We start from the raw sequence: 14,441 nt of genomic DNA on the forward strand, positions 1-14,441 counted from the left end.
TTGTTGGTCTGATTCAAGAGTGGTTTGACAGTAGTTAGATTTGTAGCCCAGGTTTCCCTTATTCTAAAGACCACCTAAGTTGGGCTTTTCTGGTACTTAACCATTGCCAAGTGGTCAACATTCGTCGGACCTTGAAGTGTTGGGCTTAGGTCCCCGTCGAATGTCGTTTTCGAGTAACATATATATATAAAGATGCGCTTAGAGGTTCAAAACATCGTGTTAAATGATCTAAACATAGAACTGCTCCGAAGAGAGTGTTGAAGTGGCCTGATATTCAGCGAAGTCTGGTCCAAAGCTGGGGAGAGTCGATTATACATGACGGACCATATTTCCGGCCAGCTCTCCTCCGGTTATCTATGGAACCACTTTCCGCGTGTTTCTCATTACAGCTGTCGCACAACTGGTCTCAGAGTCTTGGCATGAATGACAACACCCGGACGTCATGGGGGAAGGAGGGTTAAGAACGCAAAAAAGAAATTTTCCGTTAAAAATGCCTAGCAACCTGACATTCATGGAGAAATTCCAAATTCGGACTTAGTGAATAACAGCGCACATTCATAGGAAGTGGCTTCATCGGGCCGTGCGGGTGTGGGAAATGAGAGCCATGGTTAGAGCTTCCGTGACTCAGACTGCGTGGCCTCTACAGTATTGTGGGACCATCTAGTAAGATAGTGATACTCGGGAACAACGGTGTTATAGCGCAGCCCAACGTCTGTCGCGGGTTCGAAGATGCCAGCGCTACTCCCCGGTTCACAGCATCTAGATTCTTGAATCTAGACCACTAGCGTGTCTCTTCGATACATTAGACACCAGTACTGAGCATGGAGAGCGAGAGGATTGTTCAGTCTCATTGCATATTGCCCTAGAGCTATGCCGATTCGTAAGAACCTTCCTGATTTCAACGTGAAGCGAGCGGCTTCTTCTATTCGGCCTATCAGCCGGCGAAGGGTTATCATTTGGGTTATATGTAGCTGTGCCAGGTTGTTGAATAATCGGAACCTATCTGAGAATATACCTACTGCGGATAAACCACAAAACGAAGGATTTTTTCAATGTTGAGGCACTTGGCCGCGGAGGCCTTCGTCTGACTGGAACATGTTCCATATGTAATTCCTCGCTGACAGGGAAATTTTGCTGTGGTGTGTAACTCCCAGAAAGTAGCTTAGCGCGGGGCAAGCTCCGAAGGATATTTATTTTGCATTCCCTTTGCTTACAGAAACACTTGAGTGGAAAGAAGTCTAATACCTGTTCCTTGTAAGTATTATATTCGCTCTTCAGTGCCAACCAATTACCCCTTCCCAAGTGATGGATCCCAATGCCCTATCTTTAGGTAGGGTTTACCACCCAACCAACCTACGTTCCCGAGAGCTCAACGATGAAATCTGAGGTTGCATTGACCTAAACCTAGCTAGGCTCCTCACTGGCCCTCTAGCCCCGCAGGCCTAAGGCTATCGGGAATAGGGAGCCCCCAACGAAGTTTTTCTCGAACGAGATGATGTATTGGAGCTGGTTATGCTCGAACATGTTTGCTGCCAGCCCTAATTGGGGACCTACAAAGCCTGTCATCAAATATAAAATCGTCCGTTTTATTCAAGATGACGTGAGATAACCGCTTTCCTCGATTTCGTCGGGCAATTGCGATAGATTTCGTGGGGGTACAGATTTGAGAATACGGGTACAAGGTTACAAGCTGGAGGACTCTCTCTTGCGATCTTGGGGAATTAGCAACTTTTTGTGCTTGTTCAGCGTGTTGAAGTGACTCCAATAGTGGATGTCTGTTAATATCTGGCCCGACATGGCATAATATCGCTCTAACACTCACAAGGAAAGTGTAAGAAAGTACGGGTGCTGAAGGTTCTAAAAAGTATACAACGGGAAGGACAATTTGTGTGTTCGTAACTGTTTTCGTGTCGATAGAAGCAACCGACAGTAGGCGAAGAATGTAATCAGGCCAATTGTAGGGGCGGAGATTTAACATTCTCTATAATGAGAAATATTTTGAGGTTGCTTTTCCGAGCGCAGAATTTCTTGAGCTGCTGTAGGTAAATGAGGGGCAGGCTATATCTAGCAGTAGATAGGCATGTTTTCGCATGGGTCAGGTTTGATTGGAGACTTTGAAGAACTAGAGGATGCCAAAGGGGTCGCGTTGTATATTTTGAAGACGCTATAGATCGACTAGAGGTTAATGTGGCTTTGCAAGCGTCTTATAGGGACTTCGAGTTACGAAGGCGTATCAGTTTCGGCGGTGAGGTTCACTTATCGACTTCACCAGGGGCAATCCCACTAGCGGCCGGAAGTAATCCTCGACGGGACCTAGGAGGATTATAATGGGTCCTTCGAAGATATCCATAGATCTTGTGAGATTCTCATGCATTCTACAGTGAAGGAGCGATCTGGAAGATAACAGAACAGGCGAGTTATTCCCTCTAGATGATATAAGATATAACTACATATTGTATAACTTATGGTTTAGACAGCTAACCAATCTATCACTTTCAGCTACCACGAAGACTATGTTAGAACTGTAAGAGGACAACGATGCTAAAATTGTCTTAATCCTAAGGGCTGCTGCTACAGGGTGGATATGAGGGCTATCAAAGGCCTTGGACCTCTGTATAGGCAACTGCTGCACAGGAGGTTTTACAGTAAAGATACTAATTAGTAGTAAGGGAAGAAATATGCCCTAGAAGCCCTCATGCTTAGAAATTATTCTTCTCTCTGCTAAAAATAGTAGTACGAACTTGTCTTATGAGAGGGAATTTGAATGTACGACGAGATGAACGAGATAGTGGCACTCTTCAGAGATTAGTGAGTGAGAATTATTTGCTTCCCCACTTTTTCGTTCAGTGGATCCCTAAAAATGGCTAGGAGCTAGACGTAGGTCTCCTAATTTGGCCAGAAAACAGCCTAACCAAAGAAATCCAAAATCACGGAAGCGCAAAGGCTAACGGAAAAAGATCAAGCACTGAAGGCACTGCATGAATTTTCGAAGCATCCGCCATAAGGATCTGAAATTACTTTGGAGGGTAAGGAAGGCAATAGACAAAGTCAATGTTCCTAAAGTTTCTGGATTCTGGGTAGCGATTTGTTGAACTTAGTATCTGCCAACTTTCAATCCGAGAATCCCGTCGTTGAATTTTTTTTTCTAGATCTAATTAATATACCTACATACCCGTAGGCAAAGAACTAGGAAACAGAGGGGGGGGCTGAGAGTTTTGAAAATTTGGCTTAGTTAGAGTTTACTTCCAAAGAGAGCAAAGGAAGTTATTAAGATTAGCTGAATCAACTGCTTCACTTCACGGCATCTACATGCATGTCGATCCTGTAACCTTGGAATGATAAGGCCAAAGTAGAGTCCAAGGGAGTGTCGCACTCCGTCTCTTTTGAAATTGATTCGTCGCTAAATCAAAAATATCTAGAGGAAGCAATTGTGTTAACAATGAACGCTACCTCCGGAGTGACTTGATGTGGCTTGAGAGGTAATGCCCGATGCCATGGTGGCGAAGAAATTGCGAGGACAAGAAAAGCGCATCAGACGCCGTCACCCGCGCGTTGCACCTTTTATCGAAGGGGAACACTCTTTAAAGCTGTTGAATCCGAAAGTTTAGGGGCCCACAATGCTTAGATGGCGGACTGCGAGAACCTTGGACCGGTAAGAATTTCTTCCGCGGATTGACGAGTAGCACACCCGGAGCAAACATTCATAATTTGGGCTTCAACCGTGAGAAGTTCCGGCTCTAATACAGATTCTAGAGCAATAGAAAGCGACTAAATCATACAACTTTAGAAGTCGCTCAATCCGAGGACTCTTCATCTCGAGAATTTCGCCAAAACTTCTCCATCGCCCTACCATGTTCTGCCTCCAAGATCAAGACCCTCCACCTAAAAGCCTACAATATCGTTGTTCCAAGCTCAGTCCCTCGGTCATTTCAAAGAGTCATGTGCGTTGCCGCGACCCTATTTCGGGTTTCTCGCTTGGAGCGCTCCAAATCGGAACTTCACCACCGGCTCCCTCAGAAATGCCAGAGACCAACCCATTCCCTCTTCTACGTCTTCCTCCCGAACTTCGAAACTTAATTTATCAATTTGCGCTCTCGGAACCAGGTAGTCTTCGATACCACCACGACAAGCACCTAGTGACCCGTGCGAAGTTGTACGCCTCTCAAAACGCTGCCGACGAATTCAATCAACTGAAGTTTGTGTCTCGGCAGATGTACATGGAAACTGCGGGGTTGGAGTTGAGGTACAACGACCTGCACTTTCCTTTCGACCAAGAGCGCAGTCTCCACGGAGTGCATATGTTCCTCTCTTTCCGGGATATCTGCTCCCCTATCCACCAATCCTGGATTCGAAGCGTTACTATTGAGGATGGCCCCCTGAAACAGTTCACAGCATATTTGTACATGCATTTCATACACACATTCGCAAAGTACAACCCAAAGGCAATGGTGAGGATCATCTTCCGTTGGTTTCGCCTCAACTCGGACAACGAAAATTTCATCTGCCATGGAATCTTTCTCAAAATGTTAGCACGCAATGCCGATATCACATATCTCGTGCCAAGGATCCGGGTATACCTCCAAATGGATATGGACGGAGTACTAGGACAGGCCCTAATTCCAGCTTTCCGGAAGTCGCCGGCGAATGTAAAATTCTTCCCCCACGGATCTTTTGATGAGCACGATTTCCGACACTCTAAAGATGCCGGGGAGGTTGTGATACATCCTCAGGTTGAAGGCGGGATAGATACGTGGGTGAGCCATGCGCGAGACTGGTTCGAAAACGGAATTTGAGAGTGGAATCGATGCAATGACTCAACACGATTCTGAGGTGCGATTTGACTTTAGCTAGGAAGTTAAATAACTTCTGACTAATACAAGGGTAGAAAATTGCTTGATATATGATGCAAATCTTGACCGAATCTTCCAGATCAGCGAGTGATTTAGGCAGAAGACGTTCTCTACGCCTACTACCACGGAATATTAGCGGGGAGAAAGTTAATGAGGAGCAAATCCCTGCTTTAAACCCCCCGGTCAAGTTCCTCTCTGGGTGGCAAGATAGTATAAATAACGGTACAAGATGTCAACCGCTCGAAAATGTATCATGGCGGATGCTATTCAAGGGATTATTGTTAGCGTAGAATAGGCCTAGAATTATCATTCCATGGCTTCCTCAGTGTCTCATTTCTCTGCTTCCCAAGCATCATCTTTCTGGTTGAAGTATTTATACACTCATCCTGTGCATATCACACACGACCACTATTTACGCATAACGTCAAGAGAATCAAAGCTAATAGCCCTAATAGATACAAGTACCCATTCCCTCCTAGATCTCATTCCTGTACCACTCCCACAAAGCCAACCCAATGAGCCCCTCCCCAAGCTAATAAAATCTTCATTCATCTTGGAAGGAATATGAGTTTTCGCCACCTTGTGGCAAAATGCCTTTTCATCGAAATTCGCTGTTACTCCCACAGGATCTAACACGGCTCTCGCTAGTGATGTGTGCTGGAGGAGTTCGGAACCGTGAATTCGTAGAAAAGATTTCAAGGTTCGCTAGGGAGTTAGCGCAATGGGGCATTGAGAGTTCGCCTGGCGTTGTGGTGCTCGTCGATGTGAGCATCAGGGTACGGGTGGAGATGCGAGTTAGCGAAGTGGTACAGCTGCAGAGGATAATCCAGCGGTGAAGATGTTCTATTCCTAGATCCTCAGTTCCATCGAAGGACAGCCGACAAACATGTTTCATGTGATTAAACTCGATTTGGTTATTGGCTAGACTAAATAGCCCAATCATGGTATTGATTTGCGACTGATTGAAACTAGTGAAGATGGTTCGGGCATGAAGTAGGAAACTATAAATCTTACTACGTAGTTTCTCTAGGGAGCTAGCCGAAGTTGTAAGGAGGGGCATGTATGGGATTTGTTTGTTTAAATGTATATCTTTCTAATTCCGTGGATTACCCTGATAATTAGGAAATTGTAGTGAGATGAGTTACATTTTAGTCTGACCCAAGTGGAGTGCAGAGTTTCGGGAAGTCAAGAATCATAACGTTCGAATCGGTCTCAATAGACTCGTGTGGCGCAATGAACATTAGATAATCGTTGCATTTCAACGCTAGTTAAGCCTGCGGTTTCGTGGTAAGTTGCCGATACCTATACTTCAGCGGATGGAACTCATACTTTACATGGCAGAGGCAGAGAGTTTCGAAACAGCCTTGTCCTGATAACAGAACAGATCTTCTGACTCAGAGAGGGCGTATTCATAGATTTTGTTTCTCAGATCTCCTAGGGGCTGAGAAAATCAGTGTAGCCTCGCAGGGGGGCATGAACTATGAGAGTAGTGATGTATTGTGGACTGAGGGTTAGAGGTACTACATAATATTGTGGGGTGTCAAGCCCACGATTGATTCGGGGGCTCATCGTAGAACCATCGGGGTTAAAATCGGCAAACAGACTAGTAATGTGTGCGTCCAGCTGGGCAACGCGAGTTCGTATCACCTGTCCGATTTCCCTTGAAAACTACCCCTTTCGAGCTCGGGCTCTCGAAAGCTATCTTACGAAAGACTCGAGTTACAAATTGAGCAAAATTGTTGGCACTTGTGAAAGAGATGAAGTACAAAGGAGTAGAGTTTAGTGGGGCTCTCAATCTACGGAATGAAGATGACAGGCCGTCGGCATAGCGTAAAGCCGCAAGGTAGCATTCCAACGTTGAAATTTTTACATCTGGGCAGCACTTTTTTCGTATATCTGTGCATTATGTCTTGGAGAGGAGGATAAAATTCTTAGTAGCTCACAACTTTAAATAGGCTACCTGCTTTCGTTTACTATCATACGTGGGTACGTCCGTTGTCATGTGGCTTCACGGCAGCCTTAGAAGATCGCGCCTCTCAATGTCTCGGGTATCAATATCCATTCCTCAGTACCATATTACTTAGCTAAGGCTAGGCAAAATGAACCTACGAGCGGCCGAAAATACACAGTACATTCGTACACCCCAATTTGCCTCTCTTGCAAATCCAGAAAAGGCCAGAAGAGGATATCCCTTCGACTCTGAACAAATCTCCATCAATCCAGGAAAAGGCTGAGCGATCATGCTCATTAAATCTTAAGCCCCTCAATACGCTCCATGAACACCCTTCCCTCCCCCACTCCTAAATCCCATTCGCGTACCACTCCTTCGCCTTCTCCGCCCAAACCGTTAAATCCGCGCGATATGCGACATGACCACGACATCTATCGTTCGCCAGCATAATTTTTTGCTCCAGCTGCTCATCTGAAATACCTGCATCCAGCGGAAAGATCTTGAAGTTCGGCACACACAATGCGTCCCACGCGTCTCTATCCACCCCGTTCAGGAAATAACCCTTCTCATACCCGTACAGCGCGAGCACAAATTCCGGATCTTCGCCCCACGTGTCGAGATGGCGGATATCTTCTCCGCGATACACGCGCGTAAGCAGGATGCTCATCAGCATGAAGAAGCACCAAGTTCCGTTAAGCTGCCAACCAGGCAACATCATCTTGATGGTGATGTTGGGGTTTGAGCGACAGATGTCCATGAGCTTGTCGCGGGAGTTCAATGAGAAGTAGGTATCTTCGCGCTGATATAGCTCCCGGAAGATGTAGTCAATGGGCTCTTTCCGGCAAATGATGATGGTGCGCATGTGTTTGAACCAACTCGGCTGGACCTGCAGGAGGAAGGTAACGGCAGTCGTCATCGGCGCTTCATCGGCCTCTTTCTTGGTCGTAAAATTCAGATCATTGTGTTTGAGGCCAAGGCCTTTGACCTCACCTCGAATCTGCTTGTTGACGAATTGCAGCTTGTTCGAATGCCAACACCGGCCCTTTGCGGTCAGCATCTCCCGGCCTCCGCGCCGGTTGAAATGAAGGCCTCCTGGCTCGGTTAATGCAAACTTATAGATATGATTGCGTATTTCTCCTGGGAGAGAGAGAAATGGACAGCTACCGTCGGCGGGTGGTTTGCGTGGATTAGGCTTGCGGGTCTTGCAGGGCTTGAGGCGGGCGATGAATTTGGGAGCCATATCGGTGTGGTCGTAGTCTCGTTTTCGGGTCGACACCATCGCTTCTGAGAAGGGGACTGAGGAATAATGAGGTAACGAACGTGGGTTGAATATATCTGGCTTGTTGGTTGTTGGGTGGTAGCGAGCGTTTGTTCCCGCGTCTAGGCGTTACATTTACGTGTCTCGCCCCAATGGTCCAAGGTTGCGGGAACTGAGAGGTAGATGAAAACGTGAGACAATTTCTTTTACCAGTCTGGCGGTGGCGGATATTCTTGCGTCGCTGGAGTAACCACCATGCACGGCACCTTCCTGCCTTTGACTGTGGTTTCAGTTTTGCACAAGCACACTAAAGTAGATCTCGCTGTTCTATCACATGAGACACTCCCCTTTCTCGACTTGATATGGTAACCTACCGAAACACAACTGAGTCTTAGCACGGAAAGCCTCTAAAAAAATAATAATTTCAGCCACTTATTGTCGATATAAAGACGCCCAAGCTCATCGCTTCCTCAATCTCCCCCAAAACTCAATCACACAACCTCAAATTCCATTCTCAACCCAGTCCCTCGCATGCTTTATCCAATCCTCTAAAAGTTTATCTCTCGTCCCCCACAAGTGTTCTGATGTCATTGCACTTTTTCTAAACACTTCCTCATCAAAACTACGATCCATTGGAAAGACCTTGATATTCGGCGCCTGCCACCGCTTCCAATCTCTCCCTCGGCGCAGAACTTCCGCCTCCCCACCGTAATAACCCATAAGGCTTAAACGCTCCGAAATTAACCATCCGACTTCGGTTTCGCGGAGAATGCGCTTGAGGTAGACCCCATCGTCAATGAAGTCTTCTGCCAATTGTCCATTGTCGTCCGGATGATGTCGGGGATTGCTGGTGAAGGAGAAATTTGGGACGATGATTTTAATGCTGATGGAAGGATGGCAGAAGGCGAAATCGCTGAGTTTAGTGATAGAATCTAGAGCCCGAGATACGTAGAACGGAGCCCATGGCCAGGATGTTTTGGGATTCGTCATCGCCGTGAGATTTCTCAGCCAAGTTAATTTAGTCGGAGAGCCAGAGCGTAAAAAATTCAAACACTGCTGCATCGCGTCATTCTGCCAGGTTGCCTGCTGTAAGAAAATGAGGTTGTTGAACTTGATCTCAATTCCGGCGGTCTCAGTGTGTAGCTTGCCGCAGACATACTTAAGCTGGTTAAATTCCTGCGGTTCTGTGCTGGTCTTTTGATCTACGAAGAAGATTGGCTTCTTGTGGGTTCTGTTCGTCCAATATCTGTATTGAATTCCAGCGGGTTCGTACAATGCGAATTCGTAGATCTTATTCCTAATCTCGCCAGGAAGCTGGAGGAGCGCCGAGACTTTACGTCGAGAACGGGAGGTGCCAGAAGGCTGGTGAATTCTGGAATTCTTATTCCCTGGCTTACGATTCGAGCGATGCTTGCCCATTTCTGTGAGGAACAGATCCCTTGACAGTAGAATGTGATGGGGCGTCCTCCGTCGTCGGTGTTGTTGAAGTAAAGATGAGACAAGGTTTGTTGACGTACCTACAACCAATGGTATTTTATAAAGAAGCTTTCAGCAGAGTCCGAGAAGATGTTTGGGACGGCGGTGCCTACCAAGGTACTCGTGGGACTTGTACGAGCAAAAGAAAGAAAGAAAGGATGAGTCATCATAAACGGGCTCAGCGAATGAGCCACAGATTGGTTGCACCCCGCATCGACACGTGTGTCCATATAAAGCCTCCTGAGGCTTTACGCAGTTTTCATAGAATTTTGTAGAACTGTTAGAATACTTCAACACCATGAAATAATAAACAAAGACGAGTTACAAGGATTTCCATCCACACACGTATATCCAGCTTTACCCAAGTTATTAGGCACCTTTCCCTCGATACCGTTGAGAAGCCAACAGCCGGTGAAATGGCCGCAAATCGCCATTCGCCTAGACTAAGATCCCCATGGATACAAAAACAGGACCTTCTTAAAATCTCTCTATAATCTATTGAATGAGTTAAATCCTTCTCCTCCTCAGGGTGTTCAACAGGGTGTAGTACCTTTCACTTAGGCCGTTTTACCAACCTACGTCTTACATTATTAGTACAGTTATACTTTACAGTTAACGAGAGGGGGTTCGACTAAGCGTAACAAGTACGTTTAAATTTATCTCTACAGGTAATACATTTTATAAACGCCTCTTTGTACTAGTTAGAGTGCTAGAAGTTTAGGTCTTTTTAACATAGTCTAACTATAAGCTTTTTTAATTTACTTTAAACAACTTAGCAACAAAGCTAGTTTTTATTAAAAGTAATAGGTTCTTTACTTCTACTAAAAGCTCTCTTACACTTAACAGAAGTATAAAAGACTAAAAAGAAATTAAAAGCTATTTTAAATAAAGTAAAATGAATAAAATAGCTAGTTTAAAGCTACTAGTCTAACAAGGTACTAAATAATAAGCTATTCTATTAGCTTTATTTAGGTTTCTATAAAGCTTTCATAGTATTATTATAACTTTGTTATTTTTATTTTACTTTTTTATATAATCTATCACTAGTAAAAAGAGTTGTAAGTAGGTACTTTATGTTATAAAACGTGCTTAGGCTTTGTTTTATTTTCTTTTTTTTTTACATTAACATAGTGCTAAAAAACTACTTTTATAAAAGCCTCTACTTTTTTATACTAAGGTAGATATTTTCTCTAGTAGTTTTTATAATAAAGTAGATAAGTTATAGGCTAAAGATTATTATAATAGTGTAATAAAATATAAGTAGATTAAAAATAGTCTGCTTCTAGTAAGTTAGTAGTTTCTTAGTGCTAAAAGTAACTTTTATAGGTATGTTACAGCTATGAAACCCCTAAGTACTTTAATAGCTTAGCATAGAGTATATATACAAGAGGTATCGAGCAGGAAGTACGAGGCACAGAGATGGAATGCAGGATAGGGGGGGGTAACGGGAGTAAACCTTAGGGTCGGAGGCAGAGGTATGGAGGCCGAAGCGCCTCTATGTTACGGCCAACAGTCAGACCGTAATAACCCAACTGTCCCACACAGCCCGAACGATGTCGGATAGAAGACGCTTAGCCCTGCGCTTAACAAATCACGTGACAGGACAAATAAGGAATAGCTTTAGCTTTTAGATAAAAGCCTTGCAGAATGCACTGTCTAATAGGAATTTAAGCATTGCAGGCAGTGCAGGTATTGCAGGTGGTTGCAGGCAATGCATGCAACACCTGCAATGCATGCAAACGCATGTAAACACTATGTATATAGCCTTAATTACAACTATAGTTAGAAGGTTGTAATTCCTATTTAGTTTATTATTAAGTCTTTACCTACTAAATAAACTAAGAGATGTTAAAACTTTTATAAAAAGGATGTTGTTGCCTTGTATATCCTGCACTATATATACCTCTAATCTTATCCTAACAGATTAGGTTTACTAGCTCCCTATACAGCTACTAGGTTAAACTACAACCTGCCTTCTCTTTACTCTATCTACCCTACACTCTGCTTAACAGACTGTACACCTAATCTAGCTAAGTCCTCCCCCCTCCGCTACTACATTACTATAGGCTAAAGTACTCCTAAAAATACTATTTTACTAGAGTAAAGATTATAACAGTAATTACTACCACCTGTAAAGTATAGCTACTACTACCTTAGACATTAGCATAACAAGTGCTTTAGCTACTAGCACTAGCTAGACTCTTACAGCAACTAAAAAAGCATAGAATTAGTAAATACTTTACCTTTAAAACAAGCTTAAACAGCTTAAACAGCACCTTTAGCTATAAGCATAATAAGGACCTTTAAACATTTACTAGATCTAAGCCCTCTAGCTAGAAGTAGCAAACCTTAAAAACATTACTTAAGAAAAAACTAGCATTAAATTTAAAAAGACTCTATACCTAGCCCCCTCTAAAGCATTTAACAGCTTTGCTAAAAACTTAAAACTTTTTTTTACTAAATGCTACCTTTACATACAATATAATAAAGGCGCTTTTAAAATAGACAAAGAAATAATCTTATAAATAAGCCTATACTTAAAAAGATTGCTTACTATCTAGTTCTAACTACACACTAATAACTAAATAGACTACAAGACTAACAGCAAACTCTTACCCCTAGAAACATAGAAAATTTTTAATAATATTAATTTATTTAAAGCAGCTCTAACTACAATCTATAGGCTAGTTAATAAAGAAAAATAAGTAGTTAATAAAATAAACACTCTCTAATAAGGCAACAGCTCTGTCTAATAATATGCAGCCTGCTTTAGAGAACTGCTAGCTATCTGCAGATAGATAAATAAGAAAGCTATAAAATAAATGTTTTATAAAGGGCTCTTAGATAACATTAAAAATAAATTTACTTATATAAAAAAGCTTAAGAGCTTTAAAAATTACATTAAAAAAGCACTTATATATAATAAAAGACATGCAGAACAACATAGTAAAAAAGAAAAAAGCTAAATAACTAAAAAACCTAACTAGTTCTAGAAGAAGAAAGAAACTTTATAAATTAATAGTAAACTTATAGACCTTAGCTACACTAAACATACGCGTAGCTTTTCTAAAAAAAAAGTAATACCTCTAAAAGTGTAAGGCCACCCCTAAATAAGGAATAAAAGAAATAGCTTAAAAAAAAGGTGTGCCTTAACTGCAAAAAAGTAAGCTACTTTTACTAAAAATGCTTAGACTTTAAATAACTAAAGAATAAAAACAGCAGACTAACTATAAAAGTAATGCATATAGAATAAGGCCTAATAGAACAGGAGATTCTAGACTAGCTTAATAAACGCTTTTACTAGTAATGCAGAGATAATTACAAATCTAAAGGATGCTCTATAGAGTACTAGAAAGTTAAGGTATAAAATAGTAATAAAGTCTTTAAGGCACTAGAACAAGCTGCTACTTACAAAGAATAGTAAGGCTATACTTAGGCTACAACATATATTGCGAACATTAAAAAAGGGAAAGAAAAGTTTCTTTTAAGGCAACTAATAACAGGAATCTCTGCCTAAGAGCTAAGATATTAATTTATTTATAAAGACTGCTAGAAATGTAGTAACACACATAGATAAAAAGACTATAAAAAATTAATGTATAAAGTACATATTAATAACAACACTAAAACTTATAGTATACTAAAAGAAATTGCTAAAACACATTATATAGTTATAAATAAAGAAAAATAATAAAAAATGTTTAAAAAATTTTTTAATAAAAAAAAAGGCCTTAACTAGTAGTATATGCTACTAATAACACTTAAACTATGTTAAAAATAGGCTAACACGCCTCCCCTTGCGTTAGCTATTACCTGCAAAGACTTAAAGACTTAATAAGATAAAAGATATTACATTTTATGCAGAAGTAAGTAACATAATAAGTTTTAATGCACTTACTAAAGCTACCTATTATAAATTATTAGAACTAAGGAATACTCTAGATAGACATAAGTTTAGCTAATACTAGTACAAAACAACTTTAGGGAATGTCCTTATACCTAGTACTTATGTAATAACAAGTATTGCATTAAACACTAGCTAACTAAACATAGGGCTAGCTAGTGGCTACATAAAATGTAGGAAAGCGCATTAGAAACTAATACATTAACTAGAACAACATCTACCTGTAAAATGCTACACTATCTCTATTATAAGAACAGTCTAGTCTATAAACAAGAATTATAGACAGAGTGTAATAATAGGGCAACGTGCACATTCTACTACTTCTAATAGAAGGCACACTAGCAAAATAATTAGATGCTATACTACTATAAAATAAAAGATACCTAATGCACTGCAATAGAATGCATAATACTAGGACATTAAAAATATAAAATATAATTAGACTAAATTATAGAATATAAGGACGCAGCTAAAGCTGTCTAAAAAGACAACAGAATAGACTATAAAGAAACACCTTATAAGCTTTACATCCTTATTGCAGTAAAATAAGGACTAGGCTAAAGCTTAATAATAAAAATTACTCTTTAATAACTAGGCTAGAAATAGAAAGAACTTGCTTTAATTAACAGTAGATGTACATTTATAGTAATTAATTTAAGATAGGTTAACTAAAACAACATACTCTTCTAAAGAAAAAAAAACTTTTTTAGAGTATTATTAGCTAACACTTTATTAATAAAGTATAAAGTAAGATAAATTTAACTTAAAACAGAGAAACTTATTACTAAAGCTAAAAGAACTAAGAACTAGATATCCTTTAACATATTACTACTAAGAGGCAAATACTAAGTAATTCTAGGCTATAACTAGCTTTATAAACATAACTTAATAATTAACTAGTAAACTATGTTGCTAACTAGCTAAAGCTATAAAGAAGCAGCATAATTAATATCTTAAGAAAATGTTAGTAAGAACTATCTATAAGAAAAACTAAAAAAATTC

General features: G+C 41.1%; 5 protein-coding genes across 5 annotated transcripts; 1 reads left to right on the forward strand and 4 right to left on the reverse strand.

Annotated features, from left to right (window-relative positions):
- Nucleotides 1-484: 484 nt before the first annotated feature.
- BDR25DRAFT_348619 (uncharacterized protein) lies at nucleotides 485-1,978 on the reverse strand (the record flags this gene model as incomplete). The annotated part of the gene is made up of 9 exons (XM_033694448.1): nucleotides 485-614; nucleotides 658-773; nucleotides 811-999; nucleotides 1,031-1,088; nucleotides 1,123-1,161; nucleotides 1,223-1,294; nucleotides 1,342-1,368; nucleotides 1,422-1,506; nucleotides 1,555-1,978. The coding sequence occupies 9 exons, from the start codon at nucleotides 1,976-1,978 to the stop codon at nucleotides 485-487; spliced, it is 1,140 nt and encodes a 379-aa protein (XP_033555204.1).
- Nucleotides 1,979-3,014: 1,036 nt separating this feature from the next.
- BDR25DRAFT_348622 (uncharacterized protein) lies at nucleotides 3,015-3,532 on the reverse strand (the record flags this gene model as incomplete). Its single annotated transcript, XM_033694449.1, has 4 exons — nucleotides 3,015-3,108; nucleotides 3,169-3,186; nucleotides 3,296-3,380; nucleotides 3,451-3,532. 4 exons carry the CDS (start codon nucleotides 3,530-3,532, stop codon nucleotides 3,015-3,017), a joined length of 279 nt encoding a protein of 92 aa, XP_033555205.1.
- A 319-nt stretch (nucleotides 3,533-3,851) lies between these two features.
- On the forward strand, nucleotides 3,852-4,793 carry BDR25DRAFT_365582 (uncharacterized protein; the record flags this gene model as incomplete). The annotated part of the gene is made up of 1 exon (XM_033696899.1): nucleotides 3,852-4,793. One exon carries the CDS (start codon nucleotides 3,852-3,854, stop codon nucleotides 4,791-4,793), a length of 942 nt encoding a protein of 313 aa, XP_033555206.1.
- A 2,357-nt stretch (nucleotides 4,794-7,150) lies between these two features.
- Nucleotides 7,151-8,147, reverse strand: BDR25DRAFT_365584 (uncharacterized protein; the record flags this gene model as incomplete). The annotated part of the gene is made up of 1 exon (XM_033696900.1): nucleotides 7,151-8,147. The coding sequence occupies exon 1, from the start codon at nucleotides 8,078-8,080 to the stop codon at nucleotides 7,151-7,153; it is 930 nt and encodes a 309-aa protein (XP_033555207.1). The 5' UTR covers nucleotides 8,081-8,147.
- Nucleotides 8,148-9,118: 971 nt separating this feature from the next.
- On the reverse strand, nucleotides 9,119-9,409 carry BDR25DRAFT_188913 (uncharacterized protein; the record flags this gene model as incomplete). The annotated part of the gene is made up of 1 exon (XM_033684269.1): nucleotides 9,119-9,409. A coding segment is annotated over one exon (291 nt), but the record flags the coding sequence as incomplete, so codon positions are not given.
- Nucleotides 9,410-14,441: the final 5,032 nt, after the last annotated feature.

Source organism: Lindgomyces ingoldianus, assembly GCF_010093535.1.
Source record: "Lindgomyces ingoldianus strain ATCC 200398 unplaced genomic scaffold BDR25scaffold_1, whole genome shotgun sequence".
NCBI classification, from domain to species: domain Eukaryota; kingdom Fungi; phylum Ascomycota; class Dothideomycetes; order Pleosporales; family Lindgomycetaceae; genus Lindgomyces; species Lindgomyces ingoldianus.